Genomic DNA, 25,653 nt, shown 5'->3' on the forward strand with positions numbered 1-25,653 from the left:
AGGTATGAAAATGTGACAGTATCCGCACCTTGGGCATTTTAGACAACGCATAAGATAATTAGATAGCATACCAACTGCTGCTCAAAATAATTAAGGTTTCTTCATGAAAAGGGTTCGAAATTAGACGATCGGAATATGTACGTATATATATAGAAAAGAACATATTTGTTAATTTTTCATTATTTTGGTTCACCCTGTATATAATGTTGCACAGCCGCAAACATATTTGTTTATTTATTTAAAAATTATAGCAGTAAATTCCTATTTCACAAAACATATTAAAATAAAATTTAATAATGTAGAATAAAAATATCCATAAAGTTTATAAATTTTTAATAAAATATCAGGTATAAATTTTTCCCACATAAAAATCCCCAACACTGACAACACTTGCTGTCAAAAATTATCTAAATTCACAACTAATCAAACGCAACGAAGTTGGATTTCTTTTCTGCTGTTGATCAAACGCCCAATAATTTTTTGTTTTCCTATTATACGCGTGTGATTTCTTTCTAAAGTTTGCAAAACATTCCAAAGCACAAATAAACAGCGATAACATCGTTATTTGGCCGTGAGTGCAACCTTATAAGCAGCAGACAGCAGCGATGAACTTTCTCGGATTTGGCCAGTCGGCCGAGATCGATATCGTTTTTGACGGTGCGGAAAACAGGAAAACTGCCGAGCTCAAGTTAGAAGATGGAAAAATTGAAAAAATGTTGCTGTACTACGATGGCGAAACGGTGTCGGGCAAGGCATGTGCACTAAACTATAAAAAAATATTTACAAAAGAATTATGTGAAGTTATGATGTTAGATAGAAGGGGGCGTGTACGCAATAAGTGATTAGCGGGGCACTTGTGACGATGCAACACTGACAGCAGCCAACAGCTGAGTTGGCTACGGCTGTCCATTCCGTTGGTTTGCTGGGCCACTTGTTTGTTATGACTTCTATTAGAATCCAATTGGAATGGAAATTGTTTTAATTGGCATAATTTTATCGTGTTAGCCGATGTAACATGTAAATATGATAATAGTGCATGTTTAGAATATTTGTATGTAAATTTTGTTCGTTTAAGATCGTCGTGTTCTTTCATTCTTGTAATAATAGGGGAACATCGTTTAATATAGTTTTTAGTTAGATATTTGCAGATATGTTTACTTTTAAGTATGTTATCACTAAAATGTAGATAATCTCTCTTAAACGCAGGTGAATGTGACACTGAAGAAACCAGGCAGTAAATTGGAACACCAAGGAATTAAAATTGAATTTATTGGTCAGATCGAGTTGTTTTACGATCGTGGGAATCACCACGAATTCAAATGTATCACCAAAGCGTTAGCACGTCCTGGTGATCTTATACAAAACCACAGTTATCCATTTGATTTTCAAAATGTTGAAAAACAATTTGAAGTTTACGCTGGTTCAAATGTACGTTTGCGTTATTTCTTGCGTGCAACTATTGTGCGTCGCATAAGTGATATTACTCGTGAAGTGGACATTGCTGTACATACGCTTTGCAGTTATCCCGAATTAAACAGTCCTATTAAAATGGAAGTAGGCATCGAAGATTGCCTACACATTGAGTTCGAATACAACAAGAGTAAATACCATCTGAAAGATACAATAATTGGTAAGATATATTTCTTATTAGTGCGCATAAAAATTAAACACATGGAAATTGCAATTATTAAACGCGAATCAACTGGCACGGGTCCGAATATGTTCACTGAGAATGAGACAATCGCCAAGTACGAAATCATGGATGGTGCACCAGTAAAGGGTGAGAGTATACCAATACGTGTATTTCTTGGTGGTTACAATTTAACGCCCACTATGCGTGATATAAACAAGAAATTCTCGGTAAAGTACTTCCTAAATTTGGTGTTGATGGACACGGAGGATCGTCGATACTTCAAACAACAGGAGATAACGCTTTGGCGTAAAGCGGATATACCACGCTACCACAACCAAGGACAGCAACAGCATACAAGTATGGTGCATGCACATCATCCGCAGCATGCTTCGGCACATTTAGCTAGTGGTCCTGCTGCACCCACAATGACAAGTGTTGGCAGTAGTACCGTTGGCACTGGCATAGACAGTGATTCAAGCGCTACAGGTGCAGCGCCCGAATCCAAAATGGGTTTGTTCACACGCGAGAGTCCCAATGAAGAATTCAGTCAACAAGTAGACTCTTTGCCCACATCACCAACAACACCACCGCCAGTAGAGCGCGGCATTGGTGATGGTGCTGCCGCTACTAACACTTCACCGGTTATGCTTTCCACTACACCACCACCATTACCGCCAGTGTCTGCAACAGCAGCAACAACAACAGCGTCACAGCCTGAGACGGATGATTTTCTTGCAACCGAAACCCAACCGATACAAACGCCGGCAATGGATGCGGCACCGGACGAAGAGGGTATGACTAATGTGTCGCTGGCACCCACCGATATAGATATCGATGTTGCGCCTACGAAATCGGAATCCAGTGGCGTGGAAACCAAGAAGCGAGAAACTGCCACACCGCTAATTGCGGATTGAGAAATATCTGCGTTAAAGGAACAGACAAACAATTAGTGTTACAAGTGCTTAAAGCCGTCACTTTAAAAGCGAATTGCTAAACAGCAGTGCTTTTTGTTGGTTGGCTGTAATCCTAACAATTCTAACAATATTTATAACAAACTATTTCCTGGGCCTACGATTTAGTTATCATTTTGGCGAGGCACGCATAAAAGCACACAAACTCACAAGAAAAAAAATATGTTTTTTGTTATTGTCCTCGTATCACCAATTATAATATACTGCTTACATTAAAATATGCCCTTATACTTATATACGCCCTATATTTTTCAATATTATTAACATTTTTTTAAATCATCATTGTTTTCCCGAATTTCGTTAATATTATTACAGTAAAAACTCTATTTTAAAGATAAATGAAAAATGTTACGCGTTGCGCAATGTAGTTTATAGTTAAAAACGAAGTATATCTTTGAAGAGAAGCAAAAGAATAAAGAGATATTTGTATCTTATAGAGTATAAGTAAATCGTATATAAAATATATTATGTATTAAACAATTTATTAATAAACAAGGAAAAACAAATTCACGGTGTGCCGAGTTAATATACAAGTAAGAAATAACTTGCAGACGTCAAACGGTATTCCATAACGTGAGTAATTTATCAGATATTTTTTTTTAAATGTTTTATTTAATATAGTAATTTATAATTCATAACTTTAATCCCAAGCTTCTTTTACTTTCAAATGTGCAAGTCTCTCCTCAATGGTTATGTGTGGTTTCATTTTGGTTAGTGTGCGTCGGTCGTTCCACATTGCCAACTTAGCTTCGGTCTTTCCCAATTCTTTGGCATGACCCGATGATTCCTCCTACGTAAAAACAAAATTATTTTCCAAAAAAAAAGAAAAGAAATTATACTTACCACCGTTAAGTAAGGGTGTCGCAACCATAACATATTTTGCTCCTGTCTTTCGTAATCACGACGTAGTGTTTCAATTGCGCGTTTGCTCACCGGTTTTATAAGTCGGCGCTTACCTCGAAAAATGTGTCCAGGCACGGTTTTTTTGAAGAAATTAATTAAAGTTAATTGCATTTTTATAAAAGTTTTTTAGATACTATCACTTGCACGAGCCGAAAATTAAAACAGCTGATTCTTATGACCCTATAAACATACTGCACGCTTTTGACTTCACAGAAGTATGTTCAATTGAGTAAGTTATTGTATTGTGAATGATAAAACGAAAGCTAAAATTTTAAAAATTTTGTTTTTATTTTATACAAATTTTCTATACTACATTGACAGATAATTAATTAGAAACTCTAAAAAAATATCACACAGTAAGTGCGCTGGACAAAACAATTTTGTAAAACGTAAATCGAACTTTATTTGGCTAACAAAAAGTTATCAACAGGTATTGTTTTGTTTTAAATGCGAATTATGGTACTCGTTGTTATCAATGTGCCAAAGCTGTATTCTCTTCATCTTTGTTATAGAAACGGTCCATATAATGCACAATTTCAAATCCTACTTCTACCATAATTAATATAATTATCATCCATTCCAACCGAGTGTGATGTGCTTCATCCAAATTGTGCGAGATCAGTTCTGCCAATTCCACACAATGATTTATCTTCTCATTCATCACCTTTGTTCGTCGTGAAATACTGAAGTAAGAGCAAACTTGCAAGTATAATGCCTCCAACTCTTCGCGATCCCAGTAGAAGTCTGGGGTATCTAGCAAGTCGGATGCCAAGTTTATCTCGTGCCTCAATGCGAATAGCTCACCTGTTTTTCGCAATACCTCAGCTCGTGACATTCGTATGCGTCGCCCCCGTTTTAGATCATCTGTGAGATATTCAATGGAATCTATGTAACGGTCGAGCATCGCCTCCCACATACCTAGCTTTATTGAAGTAGCCATTGCATTGGAGAATGTGTACTTTTGCAGAAAATTATCACCGTCGGAGGTAAGAAAAAATTTTCCATTATTGAAAAAAGCACGTGCCACCTCTGTATCTGATGCGGACACCAAATCACCTTCAACATCAACGGCAGAGGATGGAATGTACATGTAAGGCATCACCTCGCTTTCGCCACGCACTAACGGACTTAAATATGGATCCTTTTCGTATGGACGCAAAAATGATAATAGATTATTTGTTTCTAGTTCATTGAAATTCCACAATACTACTGAACCTTCACGGAAGAAAATAATATCACGCGTTTCCTTTCCCACTGGATATTTGGCTGTAGCATAAAGCACATTTTGTTCCACACCCAGATTATCTGTAGAAAAATATTTTTTAACAGTGTACAAATTTTGTTCGTTTAAGCCCTTCATTAGTGCTTCCATATCATATTCTTCGGCAGTCGTAAAAGCCGATACATTGAAAAATCCTTCCGCAGACAGATTTTCGAAACCGTGATCATCCCATTTTTTGCGTAAGGTTCGTTTCTTTAAAACTTGTGCAACCGATGCACCAACACTGACTTGTTGTGCGACTTTGCGGCAATGCGCCAATGGTGGTGCAAACTTTAGATCGATTCGTTTCAGCTTTGGATCAAATTGCGTCAGAGATTTCTGAGCGGCATGGTATGTGTTGCCAATGCTTATTTGACGATATAAGACGCCTGTTACCCTCTGTGTTAAAGCTGTGCCACCAGCACATCTTGCAAACACCAGCCGTGATAAGTTCATGTTTTCAACAAATTTAAATTTTGTTATATTTTAGTAACATTTAATTCTCCTAATCTTGCTCACATCTATCTAACCGGGTTTCCTCGAACAGATGACAAGACAAGTGTTCAGTATCAGTCGCGTATAGATATTTCGCTAAGCACGTTCAGTTACAGCTTCTGTAAATAGAAATACTTCCTCTAATTAGTGTTTATTGTGAACTTTATGATAAAACTGTGTAATCTGGCAATAATATTTTTATATTTTCTATTGTTCTTTGGAAAAAGGCCCGGTGAAGTGTAAACAATTATTGTTTATATATTTTGTTAAAGCGAAAATACGCACAAACATAAATTAATAGCGGTATAAATGTGCCCAACTTTTTACTTGTTTTCTTAAAACGTTGAAAAAATGAAAGTTGCTGTAGAGGGCTGTGCTCATGGCGAGTTGGAAAAGATCTATGAAACCATTCAAAGCATTGAGAATGAAGAGGGCTTTAAAGTTGACTTGTTGCTTTGCTGTGGCGATTTTCAAGCTACCCGTAATCTCGAAGATTTGCAGACGATGGCTGTGCCGCAAAAGTACTTGGATATGTGTACCTTTTACAAGTTAGTCGTAACCGTGCAAACTTTGCCACATATCACTTAACTATTCTTATTTTTAGATACTACAGCGGTGAACTAGTGGCGCCTATACTAACGATTTTTATAGGGGGTAATCATGAAGCCTCCAATTATCTACAAGAACTTCCGTACGGTGGTTGGGTAGCACCTAATATATACTACTTAGGCTATGCGGGAGTTGTGAAAGTTAATGGCGTACGCATAGCAGGCTTGTCAGGTATCTACAAAGGTCATGACTATTTACGTGGACGCTTTGAATATGCACCTTACACGGACGCCACACGCACCAGTGTTTACCATGTGCGACAGCTGGAAGTGTTTCGTTTAAAGCAATTATCTGGTGAAACAGATATATTTATGTCACACGATTGGCCGCGTGGTATATACAATTATGGCAATAAATCTCAATTGGCACGTTTCAAACCACATTTTCGGGATGAAATGGATAGAGGTCAACTCGGAAGTAGACCTTGTGAGGATCTACTAAAAATGTTAAAACCCAAGTACTGGTTCGCCGCACATTTACATTGTAAATTCGCCGCAGTTGTACCACATGATGAAGTGGATGATTTAGAAACTGATGCAAGAAATTGCGAAGAAGAAGACTTGAAGCAAAAAGGAGTTGGCGAGAGCAAGGACGAAAATATAACTAAATTTTTAGCTTTAGACAAATGTTTGCCCAAACGACGATTCCTGCAATTACTCGACATTGAAACGTCACAATTTTCTGAAGGCGAAATTCGTATGGAATATGATCTTGAGTGGTTAACAATACTTTACTTGACGAATCATTTAACAAATGTTAAAGCATCCAAATACTATCTACCGGGTCCACAAAATGCAGCCAGCACTGAGCGTTACAATTTTACACCCACCGTTGATGAAATGGAACACGTACGCAATAAATTTGCTGCTGACCTGGAGGTGCCAAAAAACTTTACCCGCACTGTTGAAGCATACAACCCTAGTGAAGATAATAATGGACACGTACCGCAACCGAAAGCCCAAATTAACCCACAGTCTCAGCAGTTTTGCGATGCTTTAGGTATTGACGATCCTGTCAGCCTAGCGTTAATAATTGGCGGACACGAACTGAACTACTCGGCTACACTGAATGAAAGCACAGACACAGAGTTCAATGATTCCGCTACATCCTTGCAAACGGAACACTCCAGCTTGAATATGTCAGGTAGCACAGGTGATGCGTTATCGCCACGGCAGATAAGTCCTTTTAAACGGAAGAGTAGCATGGGTTTAAATTTGCCAAAACCCATAGCTGAAGTGGAAGGTGTGGAAAGTGAGCTTGAAGTAAAAAATTCCGATGAAATTCATATTGATAATATCTCTGGGGATGAAACAGAAAAGGTGCTTCCATTGGGAGTGGAAACAACAAACGAAGTTGATGGGGAGACGAATGTTTTGAGTGCGAAACCACCGATAAAAAAATTTAAAAGACGTAATCAAAGTGTGTACATGAACGAAGATAAAGAGGTCGAGGAGTAAGTCCCTTATTAACATATTCTCAATATTTGCTATTTTTTAATTATGTGAAAAACGTAAAATTGATATTTTAATAAAGAAACTACATAAATTTCGACAGATATATTATTTATTATATAATGCACTTGTTCTATGTTATATACATTTTTTACAGTAAAATAATAAACATTTATTTTTTAAAGTTAAACAACTTTGGTAACACATCACCACATTTAGCAGACAGCTTTAAGTCCGCCAAGTGATCAGCGCGCGTCTCGCCAATATTTACAATTGCAACTGGCAGATTAAGGTCCTTCGTTTGCAATACCATACGATATCCTGAAAACACAAGTAAACTGGAACCGAGCACTAACAACCCATCGCTATTGTAAATCATTTTCGCGATCTGCTCCACACGTGACTTTGGCACATTATCTCCAAAGAACACAATCTCGGGTTTCAGATGTCCGTTGCACTCCGGGCATGGTGGTATGCGAAAGTTGGCAACGTAATCGGCAGGTATTTCCACATCACCATCTGGGCGTATCATATCTGGTGCATCACGAAATTCAGGATTTAAACTGTTTAATATATCCTGGAACTCATGCCGATCGATGCGATATTCGCATGATAAACATTTCACCACATAACCGCTACCATGTAATTCGATTACATTCTTGCTGCCTGCCTTCGTGTGCAATCGGTCGACATTCTGCGTTACAACCGATTGTATGCGTCCTTCGCGTTCGAAGCGTGCCACTGCATGATGTGTATGATTGGGCTCTGTAGCCGAAAAACTTGGCCAACCAACAAAATTCCGTGCCCAATAACGTTGACGTACATTAGCAAAGCGTACAAATTCCATGTGTTGTATGGGTTTGTGATTAGTGCGTGCATAAAGTCCTACGCCCTCAGAGCGGTAGTCAGGTATGCCTGTCGGTGTTTACACTTATAAGTTGGGTTTTTAGATCAATCAAGCTTTCTGTGCATAATTTTAATGCATACCAGATTCTGTTGATATTCCAGCGCCAGTTAACACAACTATATTTGACTTAGACATCAAGAAATCCTGTAGGCGTTTAATATCCTCTTCCAACACCGGATTATGTTTAGGCACATACTGTTGTTTCGCGGTCCATTTATTGTTGGATAAATGAAAGCGTAATATTTGACTGAAACGCATGTTATTCCAGTTTTTCTTAGATAAAAAGGTTCAATGTACTAGTACCAAACAAATCACATAACAATAAAAATAAAACAGCGTACACGTATACTATAAACAAAACGAAAACAGCTGTTTTCACAGTCACAATAGTAAAATTAAAATTTTGTGTATTTTTATTTACAGAATTAATTAATATTTTTTTACAATTTGAAAAACTTAGTTTACAACAAATAACTATTTTCAGCAACACAATGGTAACTTTACAAAATGGTTTAATAATTTCAACAGTATATTGGAAAATAATACGCATTGCTTCCTTAATTTATATGTGCTTATGGCCACTTGATTTTACATGTCTTTACTTAATAAGGAAATAAAGTTAAGTAAGATAATTTTGCTGTAGTTTGTGAATAAATATATCGTAATTCGGAAATAATTAATTGATAAATCATGACTAAAATTCTTGTAAAAATTTAAATAAATTTTTGCAATTGCATTTTGAAGTTTCTGGTAACCTCGTCATCATTTCACTTCATTTTCGTTTTCACGAAACTTTCGAAGTATTCACGAGCGTTCAGTGTACGATGCAAAAGACGCAAAAGTCAGTTTGTCAGTTTGAATCAGTTGAAATGCAACCGTTTAGGAGTTTTGCCGGTGATTTTTAAGTATTTTAATCGTTTTGTTATGTGAATGTGTGTACGTTTAGCTTTAATTAATTATCGCTGCTGTTCCCTCTTGGATTAAGTGCATTTGGTGTAAATTCGCTTGTTGTGCTTCCAGTGCGCTACACTTGATGTGCAATAAAAACAGTTTGTGTTCATAATTTGCACTCCATTAATATTTTGTGCACGCACACCTAAATTGTGATATTAAACAACAGAAAAAGCCATTGTGAAAGTTGTAAGAAGTATTAAAGTAAAAATATTGGTATATATGTAAGCGAGATAAACAAGGCAGCGAAACTTCGTTAGCAGCTGCAACAAATACAAGAACGACGCGAATCAACAGCTCTGCTTCCACGTACACTGTGAATTGACGCAACGTGCTGTTCTTGCTCCTTTTATTTTGTCTGCTTCGCAAGAAAATTTGCTGTCATCGACGCTGACGTCGCCGCTAACCGAATTTTGCTGCAGAAACCGCAACGCTACGTATGTGAAATTTGATTATTGTTTTTTTCGTGTTGTGTTGGGTGCGTTGATTATACGCTGTATTAATTTATAGCGTTTGTTACAAGTTTTGTTTCTTTTCTCAATAGAAGCAATATACCATAACTAGAAGTGAACAAACAAAAGTAAAACGAATTATTAAATCCATAATTGAACAAAGTTGCTGCTTAAGTAAAAGAAGAATACAGGACAACAGCAAAAAGACAAAATGTCAGACACAAAATCGGTAAGTTCAGTAATTAAACCTTAGAAATTCCACAAATTTTTCGAAATCTCCAGTCTATACGTGCTTATAGCACCATTTCTTGTTCAATTTGTTTCTATATTGAGTTTTATTTATAAATTCACTGTACGAGAGCTGCACATAAATGAAACAGTCATTCAAGGGCGCGGTTGCCGTTGCAGCAGGTCAATCCGAGAGCAGTTTGCTTCATTAGCTGACAGCATGTGTGCCTGTATGCTTGTTTCCTTGCTGCCTGCGTCTTCCCATGCCTTTTTCAGGTTTTGCGGGTTTGTTTCTCCTTTTTGACTGAGCATTGCCACAAATATTGTATATCATTATTAAATCATTAAATGAGTGGAAATGCTCAAGAAAGAAAAATATAAAAAATATACAATGTGCTTTGAAATTTCTCACAAATAAAGCGATCCTATCACAAACGTTGAATTTGTGCTGCTCAAACCCCTGCTTAGAATTCACATACTTTATTAACATATGCAGCTGTAGTATATTGATATGTATTCCAGAGAATGATTGTACATATAACAATGTTATCAAAGTCAGAAAAAATCAAATATTTGCATTGAAAGGGGCAAGAATGCACAAAGCCCCCTACCTATAAACTGGAACCCTTTGATAACTTAAACACAAAGTCAATTGAACTCAAAAACACGAGCAACCTAAATTGTCGGGGGTGTTTCATTAGTGCAAATTGCGCATTTTATCTCCCAACACCTTTTATCCTTTTTCCAACTTGTATTTATTTATATTGGTGGTAGTGAGGATTTTTTGAGTAAGCAGCATCAAAGGAGGGATTGTTGTTAGCATTAGTCACCATGTACATTTTGTTTGCGAAAACAAATATTTACTACAATATAAAAACCGGCTTTTTGTTTATACACATACCAGCTCAATTTCAAAGCTCGTAAAAGCTAATTAAAATTAAAGAGTTCAGATAAAATTTACATTGCAAATAATATTTTTAATGTTCTTTTTTTAGTATACGCTAAATTTCTGTAATTGTTTGTTAGATTACTTTTATCAATTGAACCAGCTAGATATGGATTGTATGTATGCAAACGTCAATGTTTCTAGCGCGTCAAGATAAAGTGTGAAACTCATTGCTAATAGCTCCAAAGTAGATAATGTATAATAAGTGTATATTATGGTCTCCACAAAATACACAATAAACTTTTCTGTTGTTTAACATATTAATGCTTAAAAGCCATACAGTAAAATCGTATGTTTACATTAACTAAACAAAGAAACAAAAAGGTGAGGAAGACACATGAGAAATGTGACTGAAAAAATGTATTAGTTTCAGTTTACTGTGTCCTATTTGATTTTTGTTTATTTTCATCCGTATCTAGTACATCAGCCCTATTTTCAGTTACTGTATCAATTGAACCGTCCCACTATGGTTTTGGAACGAAATTTCATAACTACACCTTATTTTAGAATGATCCATATTTTTACAGCTCCTCCCTAAGGTTTTCAATTGGATTGAAGTCGGGGGACTAACACACATCGTTGTTCTGAAACCAAGCTCTTACCAACTCAAAGTTCGTTAAGATCGTTATACTACAGAACTTTTCTTATTATGTAGTGGCAAACTTTCCTTTGTATATGGCAGCGTCATCGTGTTCTCCAAAATATCTTTATATTGGAATCTATTAATGGTCTCTAATTTTAGTTTAATTCGTTTCAGAAATTCTAAATTAATCTTAATTATGCAAAATTACGCCACTACGGCCATAATCTTAATTTGCATGCAATATGCCATATTACAACAGACTCGTCTTCAAAAGTCAGCCAGCTCAAACAAACTCGAACATATCCGTTTGGCAAGTGGTAGACAGTTCAATCACCTTTATGACAACAACAACTGGTGGAAAATGTAAAGAACACATTAATAAAAATAAAAGAAAAAAATCGTCGCTCTACCAAAACAACAACACATAAGTGTACGTTCCGGGGACGAGCGTTGTGCACAAAAAGCGAGTAGTAGCAAACAGTACGTCGAATTAGAACGCTACTGCAACACCCACGAATGCTAAGCAGTGCCAGAGCGCAAAAAATCAAACAATAAGTACTCGTAAAGCATACGAATGGACTCCCTAAGTGTAAAAGTTGCTGTAAGTGCAGTACTGGCGGCACTGTCGCTGGCTGACGGTCTGTCTGTTTTTAAATTGTGGCGTGCCAATATGAAACCATTTGAGCGAGTGAGAATTGTTGAATTATTAATTCAGTATGCTGAATTGTAATGTTGAATTAACCTACAGGCGTACAGAAGTACGAGCAGACAGTAACGCCGTTATGCATTCTTATCTGCCTTGAAGCGCATTTCAAGTGCCCTCCAACGAACACTGCCGGTGGAAATGCAATGTTTCCATTGTTTCGTTTTGCTGTGACTATTTTCCCTCAAAGCGTTTGTATTTGTATATGTAAAGCGTGTAAATTATGTCGTCCATGCTGTTACGAGTGTTATTCATTTCTGAGTTTACAATCAACCTAGCGGTTCGCGTTACAGATCGATTTGCTTGTATACTCCTTCCCCGCCAGCTTTTCGGACGTGTCCCCTCTTCACCCAGCCAATTGTGTTTGAGTTTGACTTTTAATGGCTTTGCTTGAAATAATTTCTTTTTGTATAGAAAGCGCTTATGATAAGTGTGTTGTTGGCACGCAAAATATTTTGCTGTGATTGAAATGCAATGCACGCAGTATGACTACAATTTCTTATCGTTTGTGTTTGCGAAAGCGAAAATTCCATTGGTTCAGAGCGTTGTTTATATTGAAAATCTTATGAATTAAAAATTTCTGACTGATGTGTGATTTCGTGCCTACAGTCGCTCATGAATTTAATATGCTTCAACAGCTGGCCGCAAATAAAAATATGAACATTTTTAATAAAGGTCTGCGTAAATTTTCTTTTTTTTTTTTAATTCTACGGACCAAGTGTGCGAAATTGAAAGAGAAACAATTTTTTTTTTAAAGTAGACTAGCTTATATGATTGGATCAAGTGTGTAATTAAATATGTAAATGCATATACACTTAGCATTTATCAAAGCTCAGAAGATTATAGTGCAATATGAGTAATCGGGCAAATATGTAGGAAATTACCAATAGTTTATTTATATTGTGGTGACTTAATAAGTAAATGTATGGTTTGACTATTTTTTTTTTATATATTGAACAAGATATATTAAATAAGCCACGAAATTTGTAACACCCAGAAGTAAAGGTTGGAGACCCTATAAAATTTATATTTCAATGATCAGCGAGTCAAGTGGTTTTAACCATGTCCGCGTGTTTTTCTGTATATATTTTTCATAATTTTCTCCCCAAGATGCTGCGCATTTGTCGCAGCTATATCAGACCCCAATAATTGCCATACAAACTGAACCATCCATTTCTTATCGTTTCCGCTTTCTCCGAAGTCTCCTTGTAAGTACCCTTTTCAAATCACATCCTGCCACTAGCCAGACACGGTGCTGCTTTAGTTATACTGAGTCGGCTCCACTGTAGTTACCTTGTAATTTCCAAATCAAATCATATCGCGGCTTGAGAGTTTCCTAAACACTGGCCAGGCACGGTGCCTGTTTTTCTTAGATAGCGACAGTTGCTACCCATCCTTAGATAACGGAAAGGAAAAGGTAATTTACAACACCTAGCCTTTTGAAATACAACTCTTTTCACGCTTAGTATTTCATGCCAAATTTACTCTTTCGTAAACGTTTTGATTTTAAAATCCTACTGTAATTCCTCTTAACTCTAAACTCAATTATTTACAATTAACAAGTGCATCATATTTCAAAGCAATGCAATATCAAAACAACAACAATAGCATAATTGCATTACAAACACTTAATTCGCTTTTAATTCACCACAAATCTTCACACGACTGGCCGTCAGTGCGCTTTCGGTGACATTAAATGCATTGTTGTTTTATTATGTCATTTATTTGTGTTTTTTTCGTTCGTATTACAGTGTGCAGCGTGGTTCTATTTTAAGTTTCTCATGTCCAACTAGAACTTCTTTCTGCTTAATAAAAAGGCTATACAATATGAAATTTTATTTTTTTTTTTTAATATTGACGTTATTTGGAAAATGTAAATAAATGTACAATTGTTAATTTAGGTATATGTAAAAGTTAAACACAGACAGGGCGTTAAATGTAACGCAACGCGTACGTATAACAAAAACTGCGACCAACCCAACCCATCTTGTCGAGTCATTAAATACAGTACAAACACTGCTGAATGACTGCAATTTCCATTTTCTCTTGCTTTATGCTATTTGTGTGCGGTGTGAGGTGTATAAGACACGCGGCTGTTGTGCCGTCACGTTTCTATAGTGGCTATGCGATCGCCTGTGCGCTCGAATGACTAACCAACCAGTCAGCCACTTACCACAAAAGCTTAACCACCAACTACGAGAACAATCGGTGTTGTCTGTGGCATTAATTACAATACTGTTACATTTCACACTAATATCGCGTTCTCTCAGCCGAAAACTTCTTTCTCTACCAAAACTATAATGACTTTATTTTCGTTTCTAGTTTTCGAGTATTGAAACGCCTGGCTATGTGGGCTTTGCCAATCTACCGAATCAGGTGCATCGTAAATCGGTGAAGAAAGGTTTTGAATTCACGCTGATGGTCGTCGGTGAGTCGGGTTTGGGGAAGTCTACATTAGTCAACAGCCTGTTCCTGACAGATTTGTATCCGGAGCGCGTGATACCAGATGCCATTGGTGAGTTGTCATGTGTAGTTATGAATTTGTATAAATTTTAAATTTTTATTATTTTTGTTTTTAGAAAAACAAAAACAAACCGTGAAACTAGAAGCCTCCACAGTTGAGATTGAGGAGCGCGGTGTCAAGTTGCGTCTAACAGTTGTGGACACGCCGGGCTTTGGAGATGCTATCGATAATTCGGATAGTTTTAGCGCCATACTAGAATATATAGATGAACAGTATGAACGTTTTTTGCGCGATGAGAGCGGACTGAATCGGCGCAATATTGTGGACAATCGTATACACTGCTGTTTCTATTTTATATCGCCTTTCGGGCATGGGTAAGTCAACATAGTGGACCGTCAGCCACAAAATCCTCAAATAGACGCTGGCAACACCTGGTGGAAAGACAAAGAATTTTTTGGTGTTTGTACGACTATCTGTAACCAGCATTCTGGCTTCTCTACTGCAAGGAGCTTAAAACTCTTCACTGCCAGATCTTCAGCGATCATACATATATTCACCAACTGGACAAAGGAATACAGACTAGATCTCTACATTTGTACCAGTTTGTGTTACGTTTGATAGTGTCTTCTGTCTTTCACTCTATACCATTATCAAAGTTCAGAATGGCAACACATGAAAAAAAGACAAATAAATCTTGTTAGCAACTTATAAGGCAATCGGCAATACGCCGACCGGACTTCGGACGCAACTAAATTCCTTCACTGACTCCCTTTCAGTGAATGGCGTTCTTGGAGTCAAATCACCACCCATTGCAGACGAAGAGCTCGAGTTGCCGCGAGAAACAGCTTCGTTCTGGATATTATAGCAGGTTAAACTCCTACCAACATATTTGCTTTGGTCTGATCCCGTCGAAACACCACGTTTTCTGGGCCTCCCGTTTTTTTGTTGGAAACATATATCTTTGTTACTGTATTATGTTCTATTCATAATGAAGAGATCTCGTTAGACCACCATCTACCACTTGCAGTTGCCTGTATATAACTGTAAAATATTTATATAACTATATAGCCTTAGTAATCAACCGCTCCGTTGTTTTATTCTACAGCCTCAAACCTTTAGATGTTGAATTTATGAAGAAATTACACTCTAAAGTGAATATAGTGCCTGTGATCGCGAAAGCTGACTGCCTCACAAAGAAGGAGATTCTACGCCTCAAATGCCGGATAATGCAAGAAATTGAGGATCATGGCATTAAAATATATCCACTGCCCGATTGTGATTCCGACGAGGATGAGGACTATAAAGAGCAAGTTAAACAGCTGAAAGAGGCCGTGCCATTCGCAGTTTGCGGTGCGAATACGCTGCTGGAGGTGAAGGGCAAGAAAGTGCGTGGACGCTTGTATCCCTGGGGTGTTGTGGAGGTGGAAAATCCCGATCACTGTGATTTTATCAAATTACGCACAATGTTAATGTGAGCTAAGTCATTCAATTTTTTAATAAATGCCATTTTAATTATTATTTTTTTCTTCATTTCAATTCCAGCACACACATGCAGGACCTGCAAGAGGTCACACAAGAGGTGCACTATGAAAACTACCGTTCCGAACGTTTGGCCAAAGGACGCAAGGAGAATGGCATGAAAGTCGAGCGTGATTCTATGGTACCAACGCAGATTGTCGTGAACAGCGTCATATCCGAGAAGGATCGAATATTGCAAGAGAAGGAAGCGGAATTACGACGCATGCAAGAGATGTTGGCACAAATGCAGGCCAAAATACAAGCGCAACAGTAGGTGTAGCATACGCATCTTAATCATATATATATATATACAAAACAGGTGTAAGCATAAAAATAAATTACAACAAACTAAAGCAGCAGTAACAATAATAAATAATAAAGAATAAGGCAAGCATATACCAACGGCTGCTGCTCAGTTATGATGGATATAAAGCAAAGCACGGCTTAGCATTGCATTCCTATTAGTCACAACTACAACAAGAGCGCGCAAATGAAAAAGACAAATAAGAATTTGTATGCACGGTGCTTGTTCAACATACATACATATAAACGCAGAAAAAACTTGCAAAAAATGTTTTCAAAGCACGTTTTGTTTTATTTCGACAACTTGTGTTGGAATTTTGCGATAGCTTTTACACATATACTTTCATATAGGCATTATTTTTGTAATTCGTAAATCTTTATATTAAACAAGAAAATCTATGGCGTATTATTTTTTATATATATAATTAATAATAATTATGCTTATGTTTAATATTAGCTTATAAAAACGCATACAAACATATTTTGTATTTTCTTATGTTGTTTTCATGCTGGAAAATAATTTATATACACAAACATATACTATATATTTGTAAGCGTAAAACAAAATTTTAAACACAAAGGTTGCATATTTAAGCAACAAATACAAACATACATACATACATTTCACAAAAATACAACATGTTTTAGGCGTAACAATAATAACGAAAGAACTCAGTACAACTTCCAACACATACATATACTTTTATTATATTGTTTAAGCGTTTTTCAAACACATACACACACACCTTGAAACACATTCTAAATTTTGCTCATAACTAAATTATAACTAATTTATATATGTATGTAACTGTATATACGCATACCATACATAATCACTAAACGATTGTAGTACACATACTTCACTGTAACATAAAAATATGCAAAAATATTTACACACACATGTCTTCAAATGATTCCTCGCACACTTTTATGTTGCTTTGCCACTAATGCCTATGTGCCACACCAGTTCCGCCCCGTTACTTTTAACTGTAGACACATGTCCTACAATATTTGCATTATAATGCATGCTTATACATACATAATTGTTTTACAGCCATCAAACTTTAAGAAACCACGCTTGTACATGCTTATATATGTAAATGTTACAAAAAGTTATGAAAAAGCTAATACTTTGAACCTAAATGCCGGCATATGCTAGTTAGTTACAAATCAGTTTTGAAATTTCATAAAAAATTTGGCGAAAACCTTATTTGTATAACGGACTTGCTTAAATTTAAATTGTAAGCCTAAATTAAAAACAATGCTTGACATTTATTAATGCACAATCTTATAACAACTCAAATTACACATTAAATTTTATCTCTACAGAAAAAAATTAACCTAAATATGTATATTTGGCATTTCATTATGCAGTTCATGCGCCTTACTCATATTTAAAACTGACTCAAAGTAAAACTCGAACAAACTTGTTAGATTTTTCTCATTATAAATCAATGTAAACTTTTATAAATATACGCTTGGTGCTCTGGCATTTCTCTTCCGTAGATTTTCCTATACATATACACAGTACTAATATGCAAATCTTGGGTAATATACCCACTACCATACATATGAACGATTTAGAATCATAGTACATACAAATTAATTGAAAAAATTAAGATTATTAAATATTTTGTAAAAGTTTAATGCTAATTACATATGTATAATTACAAATGCCGCACTAAAAATAAACATGTATATAAATACATACATACATATTTATGTGCATTTCATAATTAAAAAGTAAAAAAAATGAAATACAGACGATTTGCTGTTGATTAACTCAGTTATGCAATAATTACTAATAAACACCACTAGTTAAACAATTTCAATTAAAATAACAAAAATTATAAAAACAAGAATTGCTAGCTGCAATTGCATGCATAGTCTGAGTTGTATCTTATAGTTGGTGTACAGTGGCATATACATACATATACATACATATATGTATGTTTATTAAGTCGGACAATGCAGAAAACTTGTAATTATAAAAATATAAGTTATATGATAATAAAAAATATAAATACATTTATACTCGCTTTTATACCTACATAAAAATAACATGCTGTATTTTTTGCTTATTGCTAGCAATTTCATCTAATTATTTTAAATAATTTCCAAATTTTTACATATAGTATGAACTTCATTCATACATTTGTAAAATAACATAACCTGAAATTGAATATACATAAACAACACTTATGAAGCGGAAACCCGGTAAAATTTCAACATTGTGTTGTTAAAAATGCACAACTGCTATGGAAGTATTCAAGCTGATAACTCGCTTACACGATTAAAGCCGAGTTAACAACAGCGCGCCTGTCATACTAATACGGGTGTGTAAACTGACGTTGAGCAACACCAAAAGCTTCGTCAGGATCGGAAGCACCTCTCCGAGCCGTTCGATACCAATCAAGCGTTCAGGCAAACCGGCTCAGATGGGTCTGGTGCTTACCGATGGCAAGACGAAATATCTCTTGGTTTTATACGGGTATATCGAAATTAGTCTGTTGCTTTAGTTGCAGTTTTGCATTCTAAGGCGAAAAATACAATAGAATCATGATTTCATATAATCTTCAATTCAATTCAATTCGAATTAGTTTGATTTCAATATTGTAAATATTTACGTATGCTAGGCAAAGAAAAATCCAGATTAATGAATTTTGTGTACGTTGCCAACTATTTATATTGGCAGGTAAAGAGTAGCCAACTGCTGGTAAGAAAATAGCGAAACTCGTAAAAAAAAGTAATAAAATTTTAGTTCAAAGTCCAACATTAAAAAAAGAAGTTTAAAGAATAAAAAAGTACTGAAACATTTCTACATACATATATTTGCATATAGATTTATATAAACGAAGATTCCATTACGGAGTGGGTTGGTATTGTTAGGGTTAAATTATACATTTCCCCAGCGATTTTGTATACTATTTTTATTATTGTAAAGCAGAAAAAAATAATTAAAATAATTTCAAGACTCTACCCAACGAATAAATACATTTTTTATAATGCATCGTCAAAACAGAAAACGTTATTTATAAATATCTATAAACTATATAGAAATCTTTATAAATACACGTTCTCTGTAATTGGCAACTACGAACGTGTGCACAAAAGAGAACGTCAAATAGTTTTCGCATTTATCTCCCGCATTTCTTCAATTTTATTCGTAAATTTTTATTTTTTCCGACATTTGCTTTTGCACATAAAAATCTTTTCCTGCTCATCGGAATGTTGCTCTTCGACCATTTGTGAACGAATCAACGAATAAGACACGCCGTGGAGCAGCTCAACGCAAGCGCGAGTGTGAATCGTTGATATGTTGTGTGTTTAAATAAAAACGAAGTGTCAGTGGATAAAGAAGCAACAGTGGAAACAGCGCGAAACGCAGCGACGGCAAAAGTATTGGACTGAAATCGAACCAAATTTATAAATAAATTGCTATTTCGCAAATGTTAATTATTTGCCGACGCAAAGAAAACTTGCTAAATAATTTGTGAACAAATTTTGTAGTAAATATTAATGAATAATTAGTGGTAAGAATTCGCTATTGAAATACAACTAGTGCAGTGTGGCAGATATGTATCGGGAGGCATGGCAAGAGGACAAAAACGAATGTGCTATAACCTTTTTTGACATTGAACGGCAGAAACGGCAACAGCAACAAAAAGAAAAGAAGTAGGAATAAGCTTTGTACTGATCAGTGGCGGTGACCATAATAGAACAAGCGTAGCAAATTGCAGGAAACAAAAAGTTGGTTAAAGATTTCAGTAGACGACAGCCAGATGGACGAACAATAAAATTGAAAAAAAAAACTCGTATTGTACATGGAAATGTATGAAAGCGGCACCTTAGTTATTTCTAATCGAAAGTTGATTTTATCTATGAATAATACCCTTGTATACATAACTAAGCAGACCTCTTTCTAATAAAAGAAAAGAGTAACATGAGGGTGCCAAATAATTAGACTTTAACTATGTCAATTATTTTGACATCAAGTTTTAATAATATATGTTCATTAGTTAGTAAAGAGAAAACAAGATATGAATGGAAAATTTTTATGTAGTGAGCGTTGCTAGCAGTTGCAAATACCGTCCTCAGTTGAATGCAATACATACATATGTATATACATATATACGTTTTTGTTCGCCTCTTGTCGTGCGTGCGATCTATATACATATCTGCGAAATTTGAATGAAAATTCACATACGCATACCAAAAGTTTTGTGTTGTTGTGTAATCGCGTAAAATTCTAACAAGTAGCCAAAAAGATATAAAAATATAAACCAACGCATGACCGAACAACAAATTTAAAGTCTAAAGCAAGGTATCACACTATGCAAACCTCGCGAAGTGCAGTGTAGTGAAAAAACATTTATCATTATTATCTATTATTTTGTTTGCTAAAATTATATTAAATATTGCAGCGTAAGGACCCATTAATATTTAGAATACAAACGCTACGTCGAAAACTGCTGATAAATAAATAATAAATAACGCGTCAAAAACAGCAAAATCAAAAACGTCATTAATTAACAAATAATCATATCGGTGGCTAAAACGTTGTACCCCGCTATATAACCACCCAAGTCAACTCCTTTGCATACTACGCGGTCACCAATTAGTTAACTAAAAAGCGTCTAATGGCGTTAAGTTACTAATTGAATCGTGCTCTGATTGTTAGTATTGAAGTGTAGTTTACACTCTCCTCCAACCCCAATTGGCTTTTGGATTAAATAGCTTAAATTATCTGTGCGCTGCGCATTGATTTTTCTTTGCATTTTTGAATTTGACCGTCAAAATTCCACCAGAACCAATGGCTAAGGACGAGGAAGAGGATGATGTTTTGCCCGATAAGGATGCGGCTAAGGGCTTTTATGCAAAATATGAACCTAAAGAGATATTGGGAAGGTAAGACTATATTTTGTTAATGTATTTATCACAGTTACTTAATATAAATCGAAAGTCTCTAAATTATTTTGTTAATGTTTTCGCATATAATTTGTAAGAGGACTGTCAATATAGAAGCAAAATAAACATTTTAATACCATAAATAATTACAAAATACAATAACTATACAATTTTATATCTAAAATATAGAATATGTACATATGTTTATATGAATATAGTCATGGAAAAGTATAGATCTACCACCTCCTCTATATGCTGGTATTGAACGTTTGGATTAAGAAATATAATATATGTATGTAACAAATAATTGCTATGTTTCGTAATAAATCAGTTCTATGCCTGTTACAAAAAAAATTTTCGCAAATGTTCATATGTACACATGCACATCACATTGTGTCATTTAAGTTGCACGGGTTGCTGTCAGTTTGATTTGGTATAAAGTAGAAAAAATTAAAATTTATTAATTAACGATATTACGTTATGTACACATGTAAGAGAACGTATAAAATGCAATTGTCAACATTTAGCGTGTCATATAAGGAATTCTATGAGCGGTATTGCCCATACATTGCTAAAAATATGCATACTTTCAGGTGTTCATGGTTTTTTTCTTTAATCTACCACAATTAAATTAGCAAATGTATAACTCTTTGCACAGTTACATAGATAAAAAAGGCTAACATATGCTAATGGATTTCGATTTGAAGTGTCAAATTCAAAGTACTTGAGTTAAAATTTCTTAACCGTATCTAAAAGCCTTTAAGTTATGTCAATAGATACATATGTACATTGATACATTCATTAATAAATGCACGAATCTATCTTGCTTATTTATGTATTTCCCGAATAGTTTTGCTGTGTTCCTTGTTCCTTATTTTCATTTGAAATGCGGCTTTTTATGGTTTCTTTATTGTTTGAATATAATCAGTTTTTATAGAACAACTCTTCAGTAGTCCACTCATAAATGTTAGAAGGTCGAAGCTAATTTTGTGGCTTACATACTTATGTATGTATGTACATACATATATTTCTAACAGAACTAAAGAAATAAAAATGTCATTAGCAGAAAACTTAATAAAATCAGCTGAAACTAAATATTCCATAATTTTTGGTGGCAATTTTCATTTTACTTTAATTTTTAAGTAACGAGTGGAATACTACCAACAATTCTACATTACAACAATTATCTCTACAATAAAAAAAATTAATAACGTTTAAAAATAAACCAATCACGCAGTAATTAGTGCTGTAGTAATTAAATCGCGTCAGTATTCGCCACATTGCACAAATAATAAATACATTTCAATAGAAAAGGGGGCTTACAAGTAGGCACACGTAAGCAAACCAGTCACAGCCAACTAACCAAACAACCAACCAGCTACACCACTAAAGCAGAGCACCAGTACTGCTGCAATAAACCATGAACGGCATGAAATAACAGTATATACAGCGCTCAAAGTAGGGAGGTGTGTCTCGTACCGCCAATATGACGGCAAAAGAATAAAAAAATAATATTAAAATAAATAAATTCCTATAAATTGCAAACCGAACCGTTGAGTGCAGTGTAAATGTATGTAAATACATATACATATAGTATATGCATTTGTAGCGAAGAGGGGTGTGCGCTGTTGTAGCTTGCAATTATGTAGTTCACCTGCTCTCGAACCGGTTGATCATTGCATGAGCACATTGGCATTTGCGAAAAAAATGCCACGTGATAGCGAAAAACAGGCGAGATCACACGCCAATTGCATTTACACGTGTATACATATACATATGTATGTGTATATATACATTTTGTATTAATGCATAAATAGAAACACCTATATACATACATATGTATATGTGTGTCTCTATATTTATGTACCTGCGTTTTGTGTATGTGTGTGTCTGTCAGCAACGAGCCCCCATTACCCGCATACGTGTTTGCTTAGAGTAACGTATATCATTCAACAGCTGTTCAAACCGTTTGCGGTGGGGGGTTGACAGGGGCATAGTGATTTCGACTGTACATTTCTCTATATATAGCATACATTTTGTTTCAAGCAAACACCAAAGTCACATAACTGCCAGACTATAGCCACACATAGTGAAGACATGCCCAAAGAATAAGAAATAATTAAAAAAAAAGATGAAAATAAAAAAAATAAAACAACAACCAAACGCTTCGAACTTGTTTCATAAGCCAAGCATGTATTGGCAAGCGTCTGAGCAGCAGCAGCGGACAGCAACAGCGACAGCTAGCTGTGAGTACCGGCCCCTCTATTTAAATCGATGTGGTCGTGTGTTGGTGGAGACGAGCGTAATGCTTGCACAGCTTTTCACGTACTTGTTTGTGTGCGTGTATATATGTACATATATATTGTATTTTACTAGACACTGTCACGGCCCTTTGCAAACTGCAATGACAAGCGAAAAGAACGTGCAAGCCCTTTAGCTTTTCGAAAGAAAATTTAAATATATAAAGTTTAATAATTGAAATGAGTATTTTTATTAAAATATACCATGTGTGTGTTCAAAAATTATATAAACATCGTTATATCTTAGTAACTTTATGGTCTAAAACTTTTTTCCTAGTTAATTTTATTAAAAAATTGCGGAGAAATACATTTTCAACCTTTGACTGCGTTGTAGTAGCTCTGAAACCATTTTCAATCCTGCGTAATCGTCAAACAATGCTTTAGAGGATATAAATTCTATTCTGTATCAGTTATTTAGACCCGACTGCAATAGGTGCGGTAACACTAGATTCAGTCTTGAGAGCGTACATTCTCCCTGAAAAATATAAATTCATGTCTCACCAATCACACACATCTATACCTTTGTATTATATGTTACCATACATTTTTAAATTACCAAGTGTTTATTCTGACGTAGTCCCGGAAGTCTTAAATTTAAAGCTCACTTTATCTGTAAGGATCGCCGAGACTGAGCTCGCTCTGGAAACGTTAGGCACATTCAACATTTCAAATACATATGTATATGAAGATGTCTATTAGTTAGATATTTTCTTCATTTTGCGATGTCTTGAACCTTAATAAGGTTTTAGTAAATATTTAGTAAGAAAATAGCAATATTGGTTGTATTTAGTGGGATCAGAGTAATCCAGATTGAAATTCGAGTATGAAAGTGGAGATTTATACTCCTTGAACAGGGTATATTAAGCTTGACACGAAGTTTGTAACTCACAGAAGGAAACCTTAATTTTTGAGTTATCGATCTGAAATTTTGCTAACGCCCTTTTCTCCCCAAAAAGTTGTTAATTTGTCGGTTATAACGATATCGGGCCACTATAGCATATAGCTACCATACAAACTGTTTGATCAAAATCAAGTTCCTGTATGGAAAAAATTGTATTTGCCGAGACTTTCACTTCTTCCAACTATTTATAACGTATGCCTGACGGTTCCTCTGAATATTTGCATTACCGATTGGCTCTATTAAAATTTAAGTATAACCACCCTAATGCATATTTGCCTCAAAAATATAAAAATAGACAGACAGCAACGAACAGCACCGACAAATACTGATTGCACGTGCGATCAACAATCGGCGCTGTGACATTAAACGAGAAATTGTCTGCTATCATCTCAGTGCAAAAGCTCGATTCGAGTGATCGCTCTACCACACAAGCGTAATTTATTAAGATGAGGATACATACATACATACATTATATTAATGTAAAATGTACGTAGAGCGATCAAGCGGTCAAATCCATCCATACATTCTATTTATGTATATGTTTTTCTATATCATTTTATAAAACGTCAAATGTCAGCCGCACGCTAGAAATTTTGCGTCGACGACAGATTAGCGCAAGCCTTTCTGCTATCAATTTGTTTATATGCAACTGTATATAAATACATATGTATATAGACTCATATGTATACATTTGTTTTGCCCATTCATGAATTTATTTTGATATACTCGTACTACATTCTATGCCTCCTTAATGATGTATATGTATATGTATATATACATACACATGCATATTATATATTTATGATTTATTTCTCATGTGTTTTTTCATTAACTTCGTCACATTTTTGTTTATTTCTATTCCCATTATTATTTAATTTTTTTATTATATTCTACTTTAGCATATTTAGATAAGACAGGTTGCTGTCTGGTTTTATCTAAATACTATCAGCTTTTATAGGTCGTGAAAAAAAGTTGTATTTTTTGCCATTAATTGTTGATAAATTGATTGACTAGTAATTTATATAGTGCATACATACATACATTTATACATATTCATATAAAAAAATCAATTTTTATAAGCGATTAGTTGCGTTAAATATTTTTGTACCGCAGATAAATATATTTTATTGTTGCTATTCAGTTCTATTGCTTAATTCTAGAATGGC

General features: G+C 35.1%; 7 protein-coding genes across 23 annotated transcripts in view; 4 read left to right on the top strand and 3 right to left on the bottom strand.

Annotated features, from left to right (window-relative positions):
* The first annotated feature begins 396 nt into the window (after positions 1-396).
* LOC105232020 (vacuolar protein sorting-associated protein 26) lies at positions 397-3,114 on the top strand. The gene is made up of 2 exons (XM_011213580.4): positions 397-752; positions 1,207-3,114. Exons 1-2 carry the CDS (start codon positions 606-608, stop codon positions 2,545-2,547), a joined length of 1,488 nt encoding a protein of 495 aa, XP_011211882.1. The 5' UTR covers positions 397-605; the 3' UTR covers positions 2,548-3,114.
* An 82-nt stretch (positions 3,115-3,196) lies between these two features.
* On the bottom strand, positions 3,197-3,717 carry LOC105232019 (ribosomal protein 63, mitochondrial). The gene is made up of 2 exons (XM_011213579.4): positions 3,448-3,717; positions 3,197-3,394 (listed from the first exon to the last, which is right to left on the bottom strand). Exons 1-2 carry the CDS (start codon positions 3,616-3,618, stop codon positions 3,245-3,247), a joined length of 321 nt encoding a protein of 106 aa, XP_011211881.2. The 5' UTR covers positions 3,619-3,717; the 3' UTR covers positions 3,197-3,244.
* A 54-nt stretch (positions 3,718-3,771) lies between these two features.
* Positions 3,772-5,224, bottom strand: LOC105232042 (required for meiotic nuclear division protein 1 homolog). The gene has a single exon (XM_019992360.3). It carries the CDS (start codon positions 5,222-5,224, stop codon positions 3,980-3,982), a length of 1,245 nt encoding a protein of 414 aa, XP_019847919.2. The 3' UTR covers positions 3,772-3,979.
* Positions 5,225-5,542: 318 nt separating this feature from the next.
* LOC105232041 (lariat debranching enzyme) lies at positions 5,543-7,427 on the top strand. The gene is made up of 2 exons (XM_011213612.4): positions 5,543-5,811; positions 5,868-7,427. The coding sequence occupies exons 1-2, from the start codon at positions 5,615-5,617 to the stop codon at positions 7,327-7,329; spliced, it is 1,659 nt and encodes a 552-aa protein (XP_011211914.2). The 5' UTR covers positions 5,543-5,614; the 3' UTR covers positions 7,330-7,427.
* LOC105232040 (NAD-dependent protein deacylase Sirt4) lies at positions 7,418-8,576 on the bottom strand. The gene is made up of 2 exons (XM_011213611.4): positions 8,311-8,576; positions 7,418-8,238 (listed from the first exon to the last, which is right to left on the bottom strand). Exons 1-2 carry the CDS (start codon positions 8,486-8,488, stop codon positions 7,496-7,498), a joined length of 921 nt encoding a protein of 306 aa, XP_011211913.2. The 5' UTR covers positions 8,489-8,576; the 3' UTR covers positions 7,418-7,495.
* Positions 8,577-9,052: 476 nt separating this feature from the next.
* On the top strand, positions 9,053-18,120 carry LOC105232039 (septin-1). Of its 5 annotated transcripts, none has more exons than XM_049455895.1 (6): positions 9,053-9,659; positions 9,726-9,862; positions 14,416-14,608; positions 14,673-14,931; positions 15,663-16,028; positions 16,100-18,120. In XM_049455895.1, the coding sequence occupies exons 2-6, from the start codon at positions 9,845-9,847 to the stop codon at positions 16,347-16,349; spliced, it is 1,086 nt and encodes a 361-aa protein (XP_049311852.1). In that variant the 5' UTR covers positions 9,053-9,659; positions 9,726-9,844; the 3' UTR covers positions 16,350-18,120. The 5 variants fall into 5 exon arrangements, with proteins under 5 accessions (XP_049311852.1, XP_011211910.1, XP_029408580.1 ...); XM_011213608.4 differs by having other exon boundaries at positions 9,729-9,862; XM_029552720.2 differs by having other exon boundaries at positions 9,053-9,618.
* Positions 18,121-19,490: 1,370 nt separating this feature from the next.
* LOC105232036 (phosphorylase b kinase gamma catalytic chain, skeletal muscle/heart isoform) overlaps positions 19,491-25,653 on the top strand; it is a 32,579-nt gene continuing 26,416 nt past the window's right edge. For 2 of the 13 annotated variants that reach the window (XM_049454096.1, XM_029552710.2), the window contains exons 1-2: positions 19,572-19,911; positions 20,803-21,286. In XM_049454096.1, coding sequence (XP_049310053.1) covers positions 21,192-21,286 — 95 coding nt within the window. In that variant the 5' untranslated portion in view covers positions 19,572-19,911; positions 20,803-21,191. Of the gene's footprint in view, positions 19,912-20,635; positions 20,703-20,802; positions 21,287-25,653 lie in introns of all 13 variants that reach the window. The other 11 variants (XM_049454091.1, XM_049454090.1, XM_011213604.4 and 8 more) reach the window with 11 other exon arrangements.

The sequence above is a fragment of the Bactrocera dorsalis genome, chromosome 4, assembly GCF_023373825.1.
Source record: "Bactrocera dorsalis isolate Fly_Bdor chromosome 4, ASM2337382v1, whole genome shotgun sequence".
Lineage (NCBI taxonomy): Eukaryota > Metazoa > Arthropoda > Insecta > Diptera > Tephritidae > Bactrocera > Bactrocera dorsalis.